Genomic DNA, 22,893 nt, shown 5'->3' with positions numbered 1-22,893 from the left:
CAGAATCCTTCTCCATCACAAACGGAACTAGGCAGGGGTGCCCCCTTTCCCCCTTAATATTTACTTTAGTTATGGAACCCTTAGCAACAGTAATTAGATCCTCAAATGCGATATCAGGCATTAACATAGGTGGAGTGGATCATAAAATAGGGTTGTTTGCCGATGACGTCATTATAGCCCTAACTAATCCCCATAAGTCTTTACCAGCAGTTATGAATATCCTTTCACAGTTTAGTGGCATTTCATACTATAAATTTAACGCTAATAAATCCATTATATTAAATATGGGCCTTTCACCTCCAATTGCCTCTCAACTTGCTTCTCAATATCCTTTTAATTGGACAAAGGGGGGATTACCGTATTCGGGAATAACTCTTACATTACGCTTTAAAGATCTTTTCACCTTTAATTATGTCCCTTTGGTTAAAACGATTAAAGAATATCTATCCACTTATTCTAAGGTAGATATATCATGGGTGGGTAGAATAACGATGGTAAAAATGATGATATTGCCTAAAATATAATATTTCTTTAGGAATCCCCCTATATTGCTATCCAAACGGTACATCACAGAATTACAATCCCTGCTAAATACCTTTGTTTGGAATTACAAAAGACCTAGAGTGGCTACGTCTACTCTATATAAATCAGTGGCACAGGGAGGCTTAGGTCTTCCCAATTTATTTCTCTATTACCATGCCACATTACTTGATCAGACAAGATGTTGGTTTTTGGGGGGAAAAAGCCCCACAGTGGGTTCAATTAGAAGTGGGTGTCTTGGGTCCAACACCCTTAACCCCTTAAGGACCGGGCTCATTTTCACCTTAAGGACCAGGCTCATTTTCACCTTAAGGACCAGGCCATTTTTTGCAAATCTGACCAGTGTCACTTTAAGTGCTCATAACTTTAAAACGCTTTGACTTACCCAGGCCGTTCTGAGATTGTTTTTTCGTCACATATTGTACTTCATGACACTGCTAAAATTGGGTCAAAAAAGTTAATTTTTTTGCATAAAAAAATACAATTTTTACCGTAAATTTTGAAAAATTAGCAAATTTCAAATTTTCAGTTTCTCTACCTCTGTAATACATAGTAATACCCCCAAAAATTGTGATGACTTTACATTCCCCATATGTCTACTTCATGCTTGAATTGTTTTGGGAATGATATTTTATTTTTTGGGGATGTTACAAGGCTTAGAAGTTTAGAAGCAAATTTTGAAATTTTCAGAAATCTTCAAAATCCCACTTTTTATGGACCAGTTCAGGTTTGAAGTCATATTGTGAGGCTTAGATAATAGAAACCTCCCAAAAATGACCCCATTCTAGAAACTACACCCCTCAAGGTATTCAAAACTGTTTTTTCAAACTTTGTTAACCCTTTAGGTGTTCCACAAGAGTTAATGGCAGATGGAGAAACAATTTTGAAATTTATATTTTTTGGAAAATTTTCCAATATAATCAATTTTTTCCAGGAGTAAAACAAGGGTTAACTGCCAAACAACACTCAAAATGGGTTGCCCTGATTCTGTAGTTTGCAAAAACACCCCATATGTGGTCGTAAACTACTGTTTGGCCGAACGGTAGCACATAGAAGGAGGGGAACACCATATGGGTTTTGGAAGGCAGATTTGGCAGGACTGGTTTTGTTTATACCATGTCCCATTTGAAGCCCCCTGTTGCACCCCTAGAATAGAAATTTCAAAAAAGTGACTCCATCTAAGAAAGTACACCCCTCAAGGTATTCAAAACTGGGTTTACAAACTTTGTTAACCCTTTAGGTGTTCCACAAGAGTTAATGGCAGATGGAGAAACAATTTTGAAATTTCTATTTTTTGGAAAATTTTCCAATATAATCAATTTTTTCCAGGAGTAAAACAAGGGTTAACTGCCAAACAACACTCAAAATGGGTTGCCCTGATTCTGTAGTTTGCAAAAACACCCCATATGTGGTCGTAAACTACTGTTTGGCCGAACGGTAGCACATAGAAGGAGGGGAACACCATATGGGTTTTGGAAGGCAGATTTGGCAGGACTGGTTTTGTTTATACCATGTCCCATTTGAAGCCCCCTGTTGCACCCCTAGAATAGAAATTTCAAAAAAGTGACTCCATCTAAGAAAGTACACCCCTCAAGGTATTCAAAACTGGGTTTACAAACTTTGTTAACCCTTTAGGTGTTCCACAAGAGTTAATGGCAGATGGAGAAACAATTTTGAAATTTCTATTTTTTGGAAAATTTTCCAATATAATCAATTTTTTCCAGGAGTAAAACAAGGGTTAACTGCCAAACAACACTCAAAATGGGTTGCCCTGATTCTGTAGTTTGCAAAAACACCCCATATGTGGTCGTAAACTACTGTTTGGCCGAACGGTAGCACATAGAAGGAGGGGAACACCATATGGGTTTTGGAAGGCAGATTTGGCAGGACTGGTTTTGTTTATACCATGTCCCATTTGAAGCCCCCTGTTGCACCCCTAGAATAGAAATTTCAAAAAAGTGACTCCATCTAAGAAAGTACACCCCTCAAGGTATTCAAAACTGGGTTTACAAACTTTGTTAACCCTTTAGGTGTTCCACAAGAGTTAATGGCAGATGGAGAAACAATTTTGAAATTTCTATTTTTTGGAAAATTTTCCAATATAATCAATTTTTTCCAGGAGTAAAACAAGGGTTAACTGCCAAACAACACTCAAAATGGGTTGCCCTGATTCTGTAGTTTGCAAAAACACCCCATATGTGGTCGTAAACTACTGTTTGGCCGAACGGTAGCACATAGAAGGAGGGGAACACCATATGGGTTTTGGAAGGCAGATTTGGCAGGACTGGTTTTGTTTATACCATGTCCCATTTGAAGCCCCCTGTTGCACCCCTAGAATAGAAATTTCAAAAAAGTGACTCCATCTAAGAAAGTACACCCCTCAAGGTATTCAAAACTGGGTTTACAAACTTTGTTAACCCTTTAGGTGTTCCACAAGAGTTAATGGCAGATGGAGAAACAATTTTGAAATTTCTATTTTTTGGAAAATTTTCCAATATAATCAATTTTTTCCAGGAGTAAAACAAGGGTTAACTGCCAAACAACACTCAAAATGGGTTGCCCTGATTCTGTAGTTTGCAAAAACACCCCATATGTGGTCGTAAACTACTGTTTGGCCGAACGGTAGCACATAGAAGGAGGGGAACACCATATGGGTTTTGGAAGGCAGATTTGGCAGGACTGGTTTTGTTTATACCATGTCCCATTTGAAGCCCCCTGTTGCACCCCTAGAATAGAAATTTCAAAAAAGTGACTCCATCTAAGAAAGTACACCCCTCAAGGTATTCAAAACTGGGTTTACAAACTTTGTTAACCCTTTAGGTGTTCCACAAGAGTTAATGGCAGATGGAGAAACAATTTTGAAATTTCTATTTTTTGGAAAATTTTCCAATATAATCAATTTTTTCCAGGAGTAAAACAAGGGTTAACTGCCAAACAACACTCAAAATGGGTTGCCCTGATTCTGTAGTTTGCAAAAACACCCCATATGTGGTCGTAAACTACTGTTTGGCCGAACGGTAGCACATAGAAGGAGGGGAACACCATATGGATTTTGGAAGGCAGATTTGGTAGGACTGGTTTTGTTTATACCATGTCCCATTTGAAGCCCCCTGTTGCACCCCTAGAATAGAAATTTCAAAAAAGTGACTCCATCTAAGAAAGTACACCCCTCAAGGTATTTAAAACTGGGTTTACAAACTTTGTTAACCCTTTAGGTGTTCCACAAGAGTTAATGGCAGATGGAGAAACAATTTTGAAATTTCTATTTTTTGGAAAATTTTCCAATATAATCAATTTTTTCCAGGAGTAAAACAAGGGTTAACTGCCAAACAACACTCAAAATGGGTTGCCCTGATTCTGTAGTTTGCAAAAACACCCCATATGTGGTCGTAAACTACTATTTGGCTAAACGGCAGGACATAGAAGAAGGGGAACGTCATTTTTGGAAGGCAGATTTTGCTGGACTGGTTTATTGACACCATGTACCCTTTCAAGCCCCCTGATGCACCCCTAGAGTAGAAACTCCATAAAAGTGACCCCATCTAGGAAACTACGGGATAAGGTGGTTGTTGTTTTGGGACTATTTTTGGGGTAAATTTGATTTTTGGTTGCTCTATATTAGTCTTTTTTGAGGCAATGTAACAAAAAAATGTAATTCTAAAATTGTTTCTACATTCACTATTTGGTTTTGTGGAACACCTAAAGGGTTAACATAGTTTGTAAAGTAACTTTTGAATACCTTGAGGGGTGTAGTTTCTTAGATGGGGTCACTTTTTTGCAGTTTCTAGTCTAGGCTACATCAGGGGGGGCTTCTAATGGGACATGGTGTCAAAAAAAAAACTGTCCATCAAAATCTGCCTTCCAGAAACCATATGGAGTTCCCTTCGTTCTATGCCCTGCCGTGCGGCTATATAGCCATTTACGACCACATATGGGGTGTTTCTGCAAACTACAGAATCGGGGCAATAAATATTTAGTTTTGTTTGGCTGTTAACCCTTGCTTTATTACCGGCAAAATGGATTCAAATTGAAATTTTGCCCAAAAATTGGTGTTTTGGCACAGTTTTTATTTTATATTTTTAACACCGTTCATCCGAGGCGTTTGGTCAAAAGTTATTTTTATAGCGACGACTTTTACGCACGCGACGATGCCCAATATGTATGGCTCTCAGACTTTGGAGACACTAAGCAGGCATCCTAAAACTGCGGCCCTCCAGATATTGTAAAACTACAATTCCCACCATGCCCTGCTGATGGCTGTAGGTTGTCTGGGCATGCTGGGAGTTATAGTTTTACAACATCTGGAGGGCCGCAGTTTGAGGATGCCTGCTCTAAAACTAATATTTTTTGGGGAAAGAAAAATTGTTTCCGTGTCTCCAAAGTCTGAGAGCCATAGTGTTTTATGTTCTCTAGTGGACTGTTGAGGATTATAAAAATTTAGTACTCCATGGAAGTGTGATACTCCCTGAAGCAATTGATAATGCAGAGGCCCGGATGATCGGGGCAAGTGTCACATTGAGTAGTGGTGTCCTTCCGTATCCCCCTCTTGTGACACACTCTGCACTTTTTTTGGGTTCGTCCCTTCTTTCCAGTATGGGGGACCACACCTGGAAAGTGTTGGCCAGGGACGATCCGGGCGCCTCCAATTCCCGAGGTACTCCGGCCTGCTCTTTCCCGGTCCGAAAAGATCAGGTCTTTGAGGACTGCCTCATAGAACTGGAGGAATGTCCCTGTGCTGCCAGCGCTTCGGGATAGTACAAAAGAGTTGTACATGGCAACCTGTACCAAGTAGACCGCAACTTTTTTGTACCATGCCCGGGTTTTGCGCATGGCGTTATATGGCGTGAGGACTTGATCAGAGAGATCAACTCCTCCCATATACCGATTGTAGTCGACGATACAATCGGGCTTGAGGACCGTTGCCGCGGTACCTCGCACAGGGACAGGGGTGGTGCCGTTACCGTGGATTGTGGACAGCATAAGGACATCCCTCTTGTCCTTATACCTGACCAGCAACAGGTTTCCACTGGTAAGGGCACGGGTCTCACCCCTGGGGATAGGTACCTGGAGGGGGTAGGCAGGGAGGCCGCGTTGATTTTTCCGCACGGTCCCACAAGCGAACGTGGATCTGGCGGCAAGGGACCTGAACAAGGGAATGCTGGTATAAAAGTTATCCACGTACAAGTGGTAACCATTATCCAGCAGTGGGTACATAAGGTCCCACACGAGTTTCCCGCTAACACCCAGAGTGGGGGGACATTCTGGGGGTTCAATACGGGAATCTCGCCCCTCGTACACACGAAATTTGTAAGTGTACCCTGAGGCACTCTCACAAATTTTGTATAGCTTCACGCCATACCTCGCCCGCTTTGTGGGAATGTATTGGCGGAAACTGAGTCTCCCCTTGAACGCAACGAGAGACTCATCAACCGCGACCTCCCTTCCAGGTACGTAGGCCTGCTGAAATGTGGCCCCAAAGTGATCGATGACCGGCCGTATCTTATACAGCCGGTCATAGGCAGGATCACTTCGGGGGGGACATGCTGCATTATCGGAATAATGCAGACATTTCCGGATGGCCTCAAACCGGTGACGTATCATGACCATACTGTACAGTGGGGTCTGGTAGAGTATGTCCCCACTCCAGTATTGCCTGACACTGGGTTTTTGGACTAGACCCATATGCAGCACGAGGCCCCAAAATGTCCTCATTTCGGCTGCACTGACCGGCGTCCAGCCACCGGGTCTAGCCAAAACTGAGCCTGGGTTTTGAGCGACGAACTGTTGGGCGTACAGATTCGTCTGCTCCACCATCAAATTCACCAGTGAGTTACTGAAAAAAAAACTAAAATAGTCTATTTCAGTAAACCCCACTGTGGGAATCTGGATTCCAGGATTGCCAGCAAAATCCGGAATCTCAGGCTCAAAGTCCACTGGGGGACACCAGCTAAGTTCATCGGCAGGGGGCTCCGGTGGACTTATTTGGTGGGCCGGGAAACCAGTACGAACCCCAGGGCGGCTCGTACTAGGGTGGGCCACAGGATCCCTAGCATGTGGGGCCCCTGGCTCCGCCTGGCGGCGTCTCCGCCGCCTTGGTGGCTCATCGTCATCAGATGATGATGAGGAGGATGCGGATGACAAAAGGAATGTGGGGTCATCCTCATCCTCACTGGGGCTCTCAGAGTCGGAGGCAATCTGGGCGTATGCCTCCTCGGCCGAGAACATCCGGTGGGCCATGGGTGTGTGTGCGTGTAGGTGTGCGTGTGTGGCAAACTTTATTATATGTGCGTGTGTGTGGGGGCAACGGGTGTTCGCGTACTAAAAAGTCCAGGCAAAAAAATGGGCAAGTGTTAGAAAAAAAAAAAGTTAAAACTTGCTGATCAGCGGTACAACGCTGATCAGCGGTCGGTGGGGTGGTGGGGCGGGCGATGCGCTAACAGTGGACGGACGCTAAAAAGTGCCGGCCAGTCAGCGCACGCAGAAAAAAAAAAGTGGTGGTGAGTGGGGGGTGGGGGGTGCTGGTGGGGGGTAGGTGGGGGGGGGGAGGCAGGTGGGGGGGGGGGAAGTGGCTGGTGGGGGGTGGGTGGGGGGGCAAGTGGCAGGAGGGGTCTGGGTTAGGGTTAGATGGAAGTTTGGAAGTTTGGAATAAAAGTACTTTTTTTTTTTTTTTTCTAACTTACTTTTCCCTTCTTTCCCTGCCTAACGGTGCCTCTCCCTCACTGACCCTAACCTACCTGGGTGGCGATGGGTGCAGGAGGGTGATGGATGCCGATTAGGGGGACACAGGAGCTCGTTCTGGACGGTGCTGCACGGTCAGGGTGCTGGACAGGAAGAGGAGGGGAGAGAGGAGCGCAGGAAGTTTGAATCTCGCGCCTCTCTCCCCTGCACCAATCAGCACCCTGGACAGCGGCATTCAGCACCAGGGCCAGCACCGCCTCTCCAAATCCTCGGACTGCGATAGGTGGTGTATAATTACGCCACCGATCGCAGTCTTTTTCCGGTTCATCGGGTCACAGGACAGCCGAATGGACCGGAAACGCAGAAAACCGCAGGTCTGAATTGACCTGCGGTTTTCTGCGATCGCCGATACGGGGGGGTCAAATGACCCCCCCCTGCATTGTTACGGGATGCCGGCTGAATGATTTCAGCCGAAATCCCGTTCCGATTAACCCCTGCGGCGCCGGAGTTCCGATTTTAAGTCAGGACGTACCGGTACGTCCTCGGTCCTTAAGGACTCGGGAAATAGGGCGTACCGGTACGTCCTAGGTCCTTAAGGACTCGGGAAATAGGGCGTACCGGTACGTCCTAGGTCCTTAAGGGGTTAAAGGACTGCTTGAAAGCAACTCTTATAAAACATACTCTTATCACTCCTCCCTTGCCTCTGATGAAAGCTTGCTTCAGTTCATGGACAAAAATGGTTGAGAGAAAAGATTTGGTGTCATGGAGCATACCTACTATTACTTTACACATGGTGGAATTGCTTATTCCAGATGTCTCCTTCTCGGATTGGATTGCTGCGGGGATCACTGAAATCCAACAGATTTGGGATTCTGAACATTTGGTTCCATTCTCCACTATAACTGACTCTTTCATGTATCTAATAAGGGGTTCTACAAATATCTGCAATTACGATCCTTTCTCGGTTCTCTTTCACAGGCCCCAAAAGTTACTAACTCGTCTTTTGAGGTGTACTTCTTTGGCAAATCAGGCCGAACTAAAGGTTTGTCTAGGATATACGAGCTATTATTAGAACATGATTCCAAGGATAACATTTCTGGGCTAGTGAAATGGACAACAGAATTAGATCTACCTAATGATGTGCAGATCTGGCCTAAGGTGTTCACTGCCGCAAAGCAATTCTCGAGTTGTGCATCGCATTTAGAATCCATGCATAAGATGTTATATAGATGTATTTGACTCCACACTGACTTTCCAAGATATATCCGGAAGTGTCTGCCTCCTGTTGGAGATGCAAGAAGGCCACAGGTGACATCAAACACATATTTTGGGATTGCGAAGATGTTACTGCTCTATGGTATTAGACATTTTCTTTACTGAACGGGATATTGGGTTTTCCTATCCCCAAAAACCCAGCTTTCTGTTTACTACATGTAGGGCTTGAAGACCTAACCAGAATAGATAGGGTTATCATTTCTCATACTCTCACAGCAACCAAGATATTGATTGCTTAGCATTGACGCTCTTCTCAGGTTCCTACTATTAATGATATTGTACGTAGGGTTGGATACAACAGCGCAATGGAAAGCACTATGGCCTCTTGTAAAGAAGTCTATGACTCCTATTTAAAATGTTGGGGTAAATGGCTTAAAAAATACCCGACTTTGAGCATTTCTTAACCAAGAAGCTTTCTCCATTTAGGTTTCTTCTTTCTTTTTTTTTCCTCCGGCATAGTTGTGTTGTTGTTCTTTGTTTGGTTCCCCCTCCCCCCACCTTTTTTCTTTGTCTCCTTTACCCTTCCTACCCTTTTTCTTTCTTTTTGGCCTCTGGGCAACTAAGAATAAGGCTGACTAGCCCTACATAATGGTATACTATTTCAATGCTTTATATTTTACTTTGCACTGAATCTTGTGTCTATTGGACTGATGGTCCTCAATATTATCATTGTTGCATTTTGTAAACAATTGGCTGACATGTTTATATTGTCTATTGTTGCCTTTTTTAATAACAATAAATTTTTTGTGAAATAAAAAGGCACAATTGGACAGAGTCTGTGGCCAATCTATATGCTGTTGGTGATAAAATATGGAAAATATGTTAAATTGTGTACTAAACGGTACAAAAATTGGTGTGCTGATATCAACATCCTGTTAAAGGAAGGTGGGGGGGTTGTGTACGTGACCACTGCAGTCAATTGCTGACTTTAGGAAGTTGAAGAGCCGGCTAGGGAATGATAGAGACCGAACACAGTGGCGGGGACCAGTTAAGTATAATCACTACTGCAGGTCGGCCACTCTGTAAGGTCTGAAAGAATTTTGGATAACCCATTTAATTGAACACTTATAAATATTAGAAAAATTGCAACAGACTTTTTTCTGAAAAAGTTTCCTGAATAATTAAATGTCCCTTACCTGTGACTACAGTATACTGTACACTGCTGGCTTGATTGGAAAGTGAGGGGGGCACAGGCACACTATACAAAAAGCAGCACCACCAGGCACAGTTCATTGGGGGGGGGGGGGGGGATGGCACACTATATAATAAACAGCACACGCAGTTCAATAAGCAGCATGGATGATTACTGTTTGTGTACTGGCAAGAGAGGCCTAGGCTCTGTAATGGATGATTGAGTCTGGCTTCTATGTCTGTTATCCATTAAGGTCTGGGCCAAATTCCCCAGCCTGTGCTCTCCCCAGCAGCAGGCATGATGCAGTGATGTCATCCAAATTTTTTACCCCCAAATAAGTAGAATGCAATAATAAAAAAACAATATCACCCGAAGGTGTCCATATTCTTTAATAAACATTTCTGGACTAATACATCCTTCTTTGGACTCTGCATTATCCCAGCAAGTGCCCTGAACTCCAGAATTTTTCCTGTTTTATACTGTATTTCTATGCAAGGTCCTGTCACCCCTGCAGCGGCATTGGAGAAAGCTGCAGCTGCTTTTACCAACCGATTCTTATCAGAGTTGTCACTCAATGCACGGTGCATTTAACAGTAAAGCTCACCCTCCTGGGCACTTGAAGGAGCAGTGCCTGGCAGCTTAAAAATTCATATTCACACTATTCCTGATATAAAAGCTCCTCAAAGATATGTTTGTACTTCTCCACCCAGCTTCTACCTACTGCTCTCAGCAGTTTTTTATGGTCAGAACTGCTGAAAATTTGCTGTATAATTTACCATAAAACTACATATTAAGTCAGCTCTATAACATAATGTCTGCACATTGCATTAGTATATTCCTGGTGTCAGGTTTCCTTTAAGGACATATGTAGAAGAATTGTTCGCAATGTAAATCCATGTCAATTTACAGTAAAAATTGTATAGATGGGGTTTTCAAAAAGCAGACAAATTTGCATGCTGTGGGCAGAGAATATCTGCCACATCTGAACTTATTAATTATGATTGACTATAAAAACAGGTTTGATTATTTTAAGCCAATAGTGCCCAACCTGCGGACCTCCAGCTGTTGCAAAACTGCAACTCCCATCATGCCCAGACAGCATAGAGCTATCAGCCCACAGCAGCTGGAGGGCCGCAGGTTGGGCATCCCTGTTTTAAACTATAACTATGCATATCAAATTGAAACCCTTTGTTTTCTATTTTAGGTAAATGATGCAATTGGAAATGAATGGCCTTGGATTTACTTTGTAAGCCTTATCCTACTGGGGTCCTTTTTTGTGCTAAATTTAGTACTTGGAGTCCTGAGCGGGTATGACTTTTTGCGTTTTATCTCAGTCCCATTATATACTGTACCTTTGGTCAGACATTTATTATGTTTATATGTTTCTCTGTCCTGCAGCGAATTTACAAAAGAGCGTGAAAAAGCCAAATCTCGTGGTGCTTTCCAAAAGCTGCGAGAACAGCAGGCTATGGATGAGGATTTAAGAGGGTATTTGGACTGGATCACTCATGCAGAAGTAATGGATCCTGATATGGAACCGAGAGATGGTAAATTCTAAGAAATAACAATTACTTTGACACTGAGATGTTTTTGGTGTGTCTACAGTATAAGCTAATTTATCTATATCTTTATTTTAGGGCTTTTACAATTAGAAGAAGGTGGCTCAGAAACCGAAAGCCTGAATGAAATGGAAGGAATCAATAAATGTATCTCCTTTTTGTAAGTGAACTTTAGAATTAGACAAAACTGTAATTATGCTATATTAGACAAGCTTGGGATATATCTATCTGTTAACTCTTGTATTTAGTCGTCAGTGGCGCCAATGGCATCGTCTGCTTCGCCGAAAAAGTCGTGCTCTTGTAAAGTCTAGATTATTCTACTGGCTTGTTATCATCATTATACTTGTGAACACTGTTGTCATTGCAACCGAACACCACAATCAACCAGAAGCATTTACAAAAGCCCAAGGTAAGTGCCATTTATTCTATCTCACAAAATCTTGCTTTTTCACGTTTATCCCTGGTGCATGTGTCAGCTGTGCAAAAATGTGCCAGTTGAAGAAAAATGTTCTATGGCTTTTATCTTTGCGATTAAATTCATTTCATAAAACGTCTTGTGCAAATATAAATTGCAGATATACTGTAGTGAAAATATCATGCTTTATTTCTGCCACATTTTATAGATGCAGTAGTGTCTGGAATTTCACAATTTCACCCCCTGAGAATGTAAAGGACATAAGAGTGAGAGGGTTTTCTGATTTTATTTCATTAAAGCCTGATCACTATTTAAATTCAGTTTCACCAATTTAGATATTTGTTTCTGAATACATCCAGAAGCTAAACTATGTAGCTAGTCAGTAAATCCAGTGGTATCCAGTGTGGGGGATTCTCTGTAAACTAAACAGGCAAGAGTCCGGACTGATGGCAAACCACCAGATAGATCTGTGCAGCTGCTGCTGAAATATTTGGCTCACAGAGCATTGCCTAGATTGAACACAGTTTTATCATCCACTGATCAGCAGGACTAGCTGTGCATATGCTTTCTGCCTCTGAATGTAAATAAAAGTGTTTTCATTCATTGAAAGCTAATAATGATTAGACAACTCTAAATACTAGAAATGCAAAGTATGTTAGAACATTGTAGAACTTTTCTTTTATACAGCCACTAAGCTTTTATTACATATAACCAGAAAAGCATAATCCCAATCTGTTTATATATGAATAATAATCATTAACATTTCACCACAGTAAAGTGTAGATGTTCAGCATGTTCTGCTCCAGCTAAGAGTCACATCAGTATATGTTAATCTGGAATTTTGTTTGGAAAGTACCTATGAAGGGAGGGCACAGAGGTGGGACTGTACTGGCCTCCTCTGAATCTAAGGCACTTCGTCCTCTGTCCACCCATCACAACAGTGGCATATTCCTTTTGCCCTCACAGGTGACATCTAAATATAAGGATTGGCCATGTCTTGGCTAATTGACCACAACATAGTTATGCTGCTGGGTTGCATGACAAAGGCAGGGGCGTAGCTATAGTGAAAGCAAGGGAAGCGGCTGCTACTAGCCCAAACTCAGAAGGATCCCGACCAGGAGGAGGACTGATAGATTTTATTGTCAGGGCCTTCTCAACAGTTTTGTTCAATGACATTATATACAGTGATATGACATAAAGTATATATGTGCAGTAAATAGACAGAACAGCTGTCTGGCATGGTGTGAGAGAGCTATATTGACATGAGGAGGGTGTGTGTTGTGGGGCACAGTCAGTTCTAGTTACGCCACTGTACAAACGGTTGCTTATATTTGATAACGATTGATGAATCTTAGATCAGAAGGAATTACAACAGAATAAGGCTACTTTCACACGCGCGTTTTGGGCGGATCCGTCATAGATCTGCAAAAACCGATCCGTTATAATAATACAACCGCCTGCATCCGTCATGAACAGATCTGGTTGTATTATCTGTAACATGGCCAAGACTGATCCGTCATGAACTCTATTGAAAGTCAATGGGAGACGGATCCGTTTTCTATTGTGCCAGACTGTCAGAGAAAGGATCCATTTGGCTCAGTTTCGTCAAGTGGACAGCAAAACGCTGCAGGCAGTGTTTTGGTGTCCGCCTCCAAAGAGGAATGGAGACTGATCGGAGGCAAACTGATGTATTCTGAGCGGATCCTTTTCCATTCAGAATGCATTAGGGCAAAACTGATCCGTTTTGGACCGCTTGTGAGAGCCCTGAACGGATATCACAAACGGAAAGCCAAAACGCAAGTGTGAAAGTCGCCTAAGGCTAGGGCTGTACTTTGGCCAAAGATTGCAGTGTAGTAGTGCCTGCATGTCACGGATGTTGTAGGGGAGAACACCAAAGGACAACAAGAAGGAAGGGAAAAGACACTAGGCCTCACCGCTAGGGAAGGAAAAGGCTCACCACCTATAAAACCCCGCTCCTGGCCCTAACTCCTATCCGTATGGGCACCTCTCGATGGTAGAGATGCCCATACACAGGAACCTAGAAAACCCTGGTGGCCCTCAGTTGCCCTAATAGTAATGACCGGGCAGAGACAACCCGCTCCTTCCCTGGTGTAGGAACCAGCGTCTTGCTGAGGCCTAGTAAACAACAAAGGTGGGGGGAATACACAACAAGCGGAACACTTAACTTCTGAGGCTGATGGATGATGGACGAACAGGACTTCCCATGAACCACACTCCAGCTCTTCCACAAACCAAATGAAGCTATCCAGAGCAAGGAGTGATGGGTAAAATCTGACTAAATAGGGGGAGGTGAAGGTCACATGATCCACACCTGACCAGGGGGTGTGGACATACCAGCAACACACAGACAAAGTGAAACCAAAAGAGACTGTCAGATAACTAATGTGCAGATATTCTTTCAGACCTTCTCAAACCTGTCACCGGCGTGACACTGCATCACAGGCAATGAAAGTGAATGGGTTTGCGTTGTGACCAGCAGTTTGTTTCAACTGCAGCACCATAGTTGCAAGAACCTGTCCGATCGATGGCAATGCTTTCATCAGTTTATTTTTACCATATCTTTCAGACTATTAGGCACACTTTATTTCTGGCAATCTGTACTGCCATCTTCTGGTGCGTCTAATAGTCAGAATGCCAGCATTTGAAGCAGAAGACTCTGAGCTCCGTTAAGTCAAAGTGTTATGGTGCATTGGCTGTTGTACATAGTTTGTACCATGTGAACTGTACATCATCCATAGGGTATATGGCCCGGTTCATCTTATAGTACAAAAATATGGTACGTTTCTAGGAGGAATGGCACAAAGGATTTCTGAATAAAATGTTTCAGATTTGTTCATTTTTAGGAACTAATATATTTGCTAAAATAGAAGTACAGTATGATTTAGAGTTGGCAGATCCTGTTTAAACTATTGTATTTCAGTGAAGAGTTTAGGGAGGACATGTAAAATTTCCCAATCAGTGGACCTTTTTTAGAGAATATCAGTCAGTCTTCATTATTACCCTTACTGCATCTTTGTAAGTTCTTGGAATGTAGTATAAAAGTACTAGCTACCATGAAAGGCATGTTTATAATGTAGATTTGTTTCATCAGTATTATTATTACACTATGTCTTTTATATCATATTTAGAGTTGAGCGGACACCTGGATGTTCGGGTTCGACGGGTTCAGCCAAACTTCACAAAAAAGTTCGAGTTTGGGGCCCGAACTTGACCCCGAACTCGAAGCCTATTGAAGTCAATCGGGACCCGAACGTTTGAGCACTAAAATGGCTTTAAAAATGTCATCGGCTGCAAATGCCAGCAAAATGTGGTTAAGAGCATGGCAAGTGCTCTGCAGACAAATGTGGTTAGGGAAATGACTTTAAATAACATAAAATACATAAACATAAAAAATAATAATCTTGATCTAGGAGGACGAGGTCCATATGGAGTAGGAGGTTGAGGAGGTGGTGCAAGTGGCAGTGGAGGAGGAGGAGGTAGGTGGAGGAGGAGGAGGTAGCCTACACTGCTTTTTGGTTTTAAATTATTATTATTTTTTTTTAAATTAGGGTACACCCCTCCAGTCATGCTAAACACACATTCAGACAATACACTGGCTGCAGGGCAGGCCAGCACCTCCAAGGTGTAAAGGGCAAGCTCAGGCTATGTGCCCAATTTGGAGACCCAGAAGTTGAAGGGGGCAGACTCATCATTCAGTAGGTGTAGGCGTGTGCAAACATACTGCTCCACCATGTCGCACGTCCCCGTGATGTCCACCATCCAATTGGATATCTTCTCTATCAACTTTCGATGTTCTTTTATGCGCCTACCATGGTGATTACGGGTGGTGGGGAATCAGGGTTCCAGGCCGGAGAGGGTGCCTGAGAAAGGGAAGGGATACCACATCCAAGGGAGGTCAATGGATGAAATTAAATGTAATCGAGCGGAAATGTGGGACAAAGTATTGAAGCATAAGCTTCCAAGTTAAGGAGGGGGCGCGCAGCAATTACCTACTCCCGACTCGGGGAGGTAGTGACAATAAATAACAATACAGGACTCTTAAGATGCCATGTTATTGGAATGATTAATAAAAAATTATAGGGAATGTCACTGAGGTATTTTGGATTTGGAAATGTTAGCCAGGAGAGGCCCTGCTGCAGCTTTGTTGACTCTAGATAACTTCTGCCTGATCGCACGTCCCTGTGACGTCCACCATCCATTTGGATATCTTCTCTATCAACTTTCGATGTTCTTTTCTGAGCCTACCATGTTGATCACAGTTATCGGCGAATCAGGGTTCCACGCCGGAGAGGGAGCGTGAGAAAGGGAGACCTCATCCAAGGGAGGTCAATGGCTGCAGTGGAATCAAGCGGAAATGTGGGACAAGTTATTTAAGCAGAAGGATTAAATGAAAGGGCCAATTAAAGACAAATTTTAGAAATTTAAGTCCCTATCACCTATGCAGAGCAGGGGTTTTTCATCGCCAGAAATGGGTTAAAGGGTTTCTACCACCAGATTTTCACCTATTTAGCTGTCTGACACTAGCGATCTGCTAGTGTCTGCTGTACCTAACCATGTTCATGTATTACCTTTGTCTGGACCGGTTAATCTTAAAAACGTAGTTTTATTGATATGCAAATGAGCCTCTAGGTGCTATGGGGGCGTCTTTTCAGCACCTAGAGGCTCCGTCTACTCACTATTTCTGCCGCCCAGCACGCTCCAGCCCGCCCCTATCCTCTAGATTGACAGCCTACTTCTCTCCATCTCAGCCGAATTCTCGCGCCTGCGCCGTGTTCTTCTGTATTCGGCGCAGGCGCAGTGACTGTATTCGGCGCAGGGAGCAGTCCGACAGTCACTGCGCCTGCGCCGAATACAGAAGCACACGGCGCAGGCGTGAGAATTCGGCCGAGATGGAGAGAAGTAGGCTGTCATCACACCCAAAAATTGGTGAATTTCACCCGAAAATGTAACAGACAAATTAGTGATTTTTTTTTTACATGTTTACTAGGTATAGCAGTGGTATATCACACCCAACAATTGGTGAATTTCACCCGGAAATGTAACAGACAAATTAGTGAAATGACATAAAATAAAATACGTACAAAAATAAATAAAAAATTGATTTATGAGGTGGAGGTCCATATGGAGTAGGAGTTTGAGGAGGAAGTGGACATAGCGGTGTTGGTGGAAGCAGCGGTGGACGAGGTAGCCAACACTGTTTATTGGTTTAATTTTTTTTTCTTTTTTTTTTTAGGGTACACTCCAAAAGAGTGTGAAATATCTAAAATACAAGAATGAACAATTGCGCTGTAGTATAACAATGGATGGTTAAGGCCGGTATACATGTATTTTCTGCAAAAGGTTCGGACAAGTCCTGTGGGATCCATGCCTGGTTCATTTTAATGAACGTGAGCTTGTCCACAATGGCTGTGGACAGGCGGCTGCTCTTCTCTGTGATAACGCCCCCTGCCGTGCTAAACACACATTCAGATAATACACTGGTTGCAAGGCAGGCTAGCACCTCCAAGGCGTAAAGGGCAAGCTCAGGTCATGTGCCCAATTTGGAGACCCAAAACTTGAAGGGGGCAGACCCGTCATTCAGTACGTGTAGGCATGTGCACACATACTGCTCCACTATGTTGCTGAAATGCTGCCTCCTGCTAAGACGTTCCATATCAGCTGGTGGTGCTGGGGTTATTGTGGCATGCTGACAAAGCTTTTCCACGTAAAGCTGTCCTCTGTGGGAGGTGTATCGTCTGTGTCCTCTGTATCCCCACAGCCACGCACCAGTGATGGCCATGAGCTGGTCTGGGTGCCACACTGCTGTGAACATGGTTCCTCCTCCTCCATCTCCTCCTCCTCATCATCCTCCACCTCGTCATCCTCCAGAACTGTGCCCTGGCTGGACAATTGTGTACCTGGCGTTTGTGGGTGCAGGAACCCACCCTCGGAGCTACTTGTGAATGACTGGCCGGAAACCCTATGAAATGATCCCTCTTCCTCCTCCTGTGCCACATCCTCTTCCATCATCGCCAGAAGCGTTTTTTCAAGGAGGCATAGAAGTGGGATAGTAATGCTGAGAACGGCGTTATCGGCACTGGCCATGTCGGTGGCGTACTCGAAACAGCGCAACAAGGAACACAGGTCTCGCATGGAGGCCCAGTCATTGGTGGTGAAGTGGTGCTGTTCAGCAGAGCGACTCACCCGTGCGTGCTGCAGCTGAAACTCCACTATCGCCTGCTGCTGCTCGCACAGTCTGGCTAGCATGTGCAAGGTGGAATTCCACCTTGTAGGCACGTTGCATATGAGGTGGTGAGCGGGAAGGCCGCAGTTACACTGCAGCGCTGACAGGCGAGCAGCAGCAGGGTGAGAACGCCCAAAGTGCGCACAGACGGCCTGAACTTTATGCAGCAGCTCTGGCATATCGGGGTAATTTTTAAGAAATCTCAGCACCACCAAATTCAGCACATGCGCCAGGCAAGGGATGTGCGTCCCAGAGCTGCTACGAGATTTTGCCCATTATCGCACACCACCAGGCTGGGCTTGAGGCTCACTGGCACCAACCACACATCGGTCTGTTGTTCAAAGCCCATCCACAGCTCCTGCGCGGTGTGGGGTTTGTCCCCAAAACAGATACGTTTTAAAACTGCCTGATGTCGTTTACCCCTGACTGTGATAAAGTTGGTGGTGAAGGTGTTACGCTGACCGGATGAGGAGCTGGTAGAGGATGAGTAATCGGAGTAGGAGGAGGAATCAACAGGAGGCAAACTGAAGCGCCCTGCAATCCTCGGTGGTGCAAGGACATGTGCCAAACTGCTATCCGCCTCAGCCCCAGCCACCACTGCATTTACCCAGTGTGCTGTTATGGAGATATAATGTCCCTGACCGTGCTTACTGGTCCACGTATCCGTAGTTAGGTGCACCTTGCCACAGATGGCATTGCACAGTGCACACCTGATTTTGTCCCCCAATTGGTTGTGCAGGGAAGGGATGGCACGCCTGGAAAATTTGTGGCAGCTGGGCATGACGTACTGTGGGACAGCCACCGCCATAAGGCTTTTAAAACTCTCTGTCTCCACCAGACGGAATAGCAGCATTTCAAAGGCCAGTAATTTTGAAATGCTGGCATTCAGGCCAGGGATCGCGGGTGGGTAGGGGGGTACTTCCTCCTCCGCTCCAGTGTTTGGGAGATGGAGAGCTGAACACTTCCATGGAACATTGTGGCGATGCTTGGTGACCCAGATGGTGGTGTTGCTGGCAGATCCTCTGTTTGCTGGGTGGCAGGCGGCACTGTCACTCCAGAGGTGGATGAAGAGGCCGAGACTGCAGCAGAAGAGGAAGCAGGAGGAGCCAGAGACCTTTCTTGGTTTTTTGAGGTGTCTACTCCACTGCAGCTCGTGCTTTGCACTTAGATGCCTGGCTATGCAGGTTGTGCTCAGGTAGAGAACGTTTATGCCCCGCTTCAAGCTCTGATTGCACAGCGTGCAAACCACTCGTGTCTTGTCATAAGCACAGTCTGAAGAACTGCCATGCCAGGGAACTCCTTGGAGCTGGCTTTGGTGTGCTCGGTCCCTTGCTGTGGTGGGCAGTAGCAGGTGTACTGTCTAGGGGACGGCCGCTCCGCTTTTGCATCCTGCTCCCTCTTCTGCTGTGCTGGTGGCTCTGTGCGACCACCGGCTCTTCCTCTGAACAACACAGGTCACTCGCATGACCTTGATTCCATGTGGGGTCAAGGACCTCATCGTTCTCAACATCATCTTCCACCCAGTCTTCACCCCTGCCCTCCTTGTTAGTCTGCACACTTTCAAAAGCCCCAGCAGTTGGCACCTGTGTTTCGTCATCATCCGGGACGTGCTGCGATGGTCCTCATCTTGAAACATAAGTGGTTGGGCATCGGTGCACTCAATCTCTTCCACTTCTGGGGCAGGGCTAGGTGGATGGCCCTGGGAAACCCTGCTAACAGAGTCATCAAAAAGCAGAAGAGACTGCTGCATGACTTGGGGCTCAGACTGCTTGGCTGATTTGCAAGGGGGTGAGGTGAAAGACTGATGGACATCAGCTGTAGGTGACAACTGTGATCTTTTAGCAGGAGACTGGGTGGGAGACAATGTGAAGGAACTGGAGGCACTGTCAGCAACCCAATCTACTATCGACTGTACTTGTTCTGGCCTCACCATTTGTAGAGCCGCATTAGGCCTGACCAAATACCGCTGAAGATTCTGTCGCCTGCTCGCACCTGAGGAAGGTGTTTCACTTGTGCGTGTAGCTGGCACAGATCAACCACGTCCTCTCCCTGCAACAGGAGCGTCACCAGCAGCACCACGACCAAGGCCACGTCCCTTATTTGACGCTCTCCTCATATTTCTCAAATTTAGTATATTGCCCAAAATTGGTGTTTTTTTAATAACAGAATAGAACAAGAGTATCTAACGCGTGTATCTCACTATGACAGATGCAGCAAAGGCTGCAAAATTAAGTTTTTTGCCCTAAATGGGTGTTTTTTAATAGCAGAATAGAACAACAGTATCTAAAGGGTGTATCTTACACGTACAGATGCAGACAAGGCTGCAAAATTAAGATTTTTGCCCTAAATGTGTGTTTTTTTAATACCAGAATATGACAACAGTATATAACGCTTGAATTTCACACGTACAGATGCAGACAAGGCCGCAAATTAAGTATTTTTTCTCTAAATGGGTGTTTTTTTAAAACCCAGAAAATTATAGCTGTATTTCTAGCTTAAATTGCACTGTGTTCAGCCTCGTTCCCAGGGCGGCTTTTGCTAGCTGGTAGGCTCCCTCCTCCTAGGTCTGCCTTGAGCGCCGAGCTGATCACTCGGTGCTCGACTTGTTTGTCTGTCGGTCATGTGACGCTGGCCACGTCACATGACCCTCACTCCCCAATATAAATACAGGCAACCTGCTGGCTACAGGTTGCCTGTGATTTTGCTCCCTTATGCTGTGTATTATTATTGTTATTTTGCTTACCTTTGGATTTGACCCTTGATCTGCTTCCTGACACCTCTTCTGCCTGCTCCCTGAACCTTGACGCTACCTCTCGGATTTTGAACTCTGCTTGCTTTTGGATTTTGTCTTTGCCTCTTCTCTTGTACTGACGTGACCTCCTGGACTGACCCCGTATAGTTGAGCCGCCTCGCCCTTCCGTTTTTGGTGGTACCTTGCTTGTTCCACCTCTCTGTACGCTCTAATGCTACCTCTCACTGGCTGTCCGCTTCTCTGCTGTCTCCATCTCTCTGCTTGCACTTACTCAGGTCAGGGACTGTCGCACAGTTGCGCCCCGTCACCTAGGTGGGTGGTGCAAGTAGGCAGGGACAGGGGACCGGGTGGCAGCTCAGGGGGTGCACCTCCACTTTATCTTTATACCCGTGACTCTACCCCATGACAGAATCACAGGCCTTAATTTAGCATGGACCCTCTACAGAGCCTCACCGAACATGTGCAGGGTCTTGCTCAAATAGTACAGGAACTTGGGGAGAGACTACAGGTTCAGGAGACCGTCCGAACTCCCCCCATTCTTGCTCTCGCCACTGTTCAGGTAGAACCTCACATTAAATTACCCGAAAGGAAAGCTGTAAACTTTATTTTTGACTACGTCCTCACTCCTCTGGTCCTGATCCACAGAGGGTTGGTATTATCATCTCCCTGCTTCAAGGGGACCCCCAGGAATGGGCCTTTTCTTTGCCTCCGGATTCCCCTTGTCTTAATTCTGTGGACCTCTTTTTCAAGGCGTTAGGGGTTCTTTATGATGAACCAGACCGAGCCTCTGTGGCAGAATCCAATCTTAAGGCCCTCCCTTAGGGGAATCGTCCCGTGGAGGATTATTGTACGCAGTTTCGCAAGTGGTGCACTCCCTCGGGTTGGAACGAACCAGCGCTCAAATGTAAATTTAGGGCAGGCTTGATTGAGAAGTTAAAAGACATGTTGGTTTGTTATCCCTGTCCTGACTCTTTAGAGGAGACCATGACGCTAGCCATCAGACTAGATAGACTGATCAGAGAGAGACAGCGAGAGCATTTGTTTTCTCCTCATACCCTTCTTCAACCTGAGGTTTCCCCCATTGAACCCAAGATGGAGGCCCACTCGGACGAGTCTATGCCACTCGTGATGACGCAAAGAGAGCTACGCCGTCGTCGGGGCTCTTGTTTTTATTGTTGGGATCCCGACCACTGGATCCGTCAGTGTCCTAAAGCTCTGCCTTCTGGAAAGTCATCCAAGTCTGAAGTATCCAAGGACAAGGTACTCCCAGAGGTGGTAAGAAGTAAATTATTGTTGCCATTTTCTATTGCCTTTGGAGTCTTAAAGGGGTCAGGAAATGCCTTTGTGGATTCAGGGTCAGCTTTTAGTTTTATTGATTACAAATTTGTTGAACAAATGGGAATTCCTATACTAGAATTGTCCACCCCGATCCAGGTTGTCGCCATCGATTCTACCCCCCTGCTAGGGGGCACAGTAAAACTCTGTACTCCGGAAGTTACCCTGTCTGTGGGGGTCTGCCACTCAGAGAAATGCTCTTTCTTTGTTTTAGAGAATCTTCCTGTTCAGGTAGTCCTTGGTATGCCCTGGCTTCTGCAACACAATCCGGTCATTAACTGGAGTTCGGGCGAGTTAGAGAGATGGGGGCCTAACTGTAGTTCTTGCTTAACTGTAGTTCAAGCTGGGGTTTCATCAGATATTATTCCTCATTTTATTTCTGATTATTATCCACCACTGAGACAGATACTCTCCCTCCCCATAGGTCTTATGACTGTGTTATCGACTTGGTACCCGAGTCCAAATTTCCTAAAGGACGGATTTATAATTTTTCCGGTCCTGAGCGCAGGGCCATGAAAGACTATATCCAGGAGAGTCTCAAGAAGGGACATATTAGGCCCTCCACCTCTCCCCTGGGAGCAGGATTCTTTTTCGTTAGAAAGGACGGTGGTCTCAGGCCCTGCATTGACTATAGAAATTTTAATAAAATCACTATTAGGAATCAGTATTCCATCCCGTTGATTCCTGATTTGTTTAACCAGATTTTGGGTGCTTTGTGGTTTTCTAAATTTTGATTTGAGAGGAGCGTATAATCTTGTTCATATTAAGGAGGGAGATGAGTGGAAAACTGCTTTTAATACTCCAGATGGACACTTTGAGTATCTTGTTATGCCATTCGGTCTTTGCAATGTCCCAGCTGTGTTTCAGAATTTCATGAACAACATTTTTAGAGAACTCATCGGCAAAGTTATGATTGTTTATCTCGATGATATTTTTGTCTTTTCACCTGACTGGGATTCTCAT

At 44.8% G+C, this 22,893-nt stretch overlaps 1 protein-coding gene across 1 annotated transcript in view; it reads left to right on the top strand.

Moving 5' to 3' along the window:
* CACNA1S (calcium voltage-gated channel subunit alpha1 S) overlaps window positions 1-22,893 on the top strand; it is a 1,092,054-nt gene that overhangs the window by 239,830 nt on the left and 829,331 nt on the right. The window contains 4 exon segments of the mRNA XM_040424151.1: window positions 10,830-10,933; window positions 11,024-11,172; window positions 11,263-11,344; window positions 11,433-11,593. Coding sequence (XP_040280085.1) covers window positions 10,830-10,933; window positions 11,024-11,172; window positions 11,263-11,344; window positions 11,433-11,593 — 496 coding nt within the window.

The sequence above is a fragment of the Bufo bufo genome, chromosome 3 (genome assembly GCF_905171765.1).
Source record: "Bufo bufo chromosome 3, aBufBuf1.1, whole genome shotgun sequence".
NCBI lineage: Eukaryota > Metazoa > Chordata > Amphibia > Anura > Bufonidae > Bufo > Bufo bufo.
This window is presented reverse-complemented; position numbering and strand designations above follow the sequence as displayed.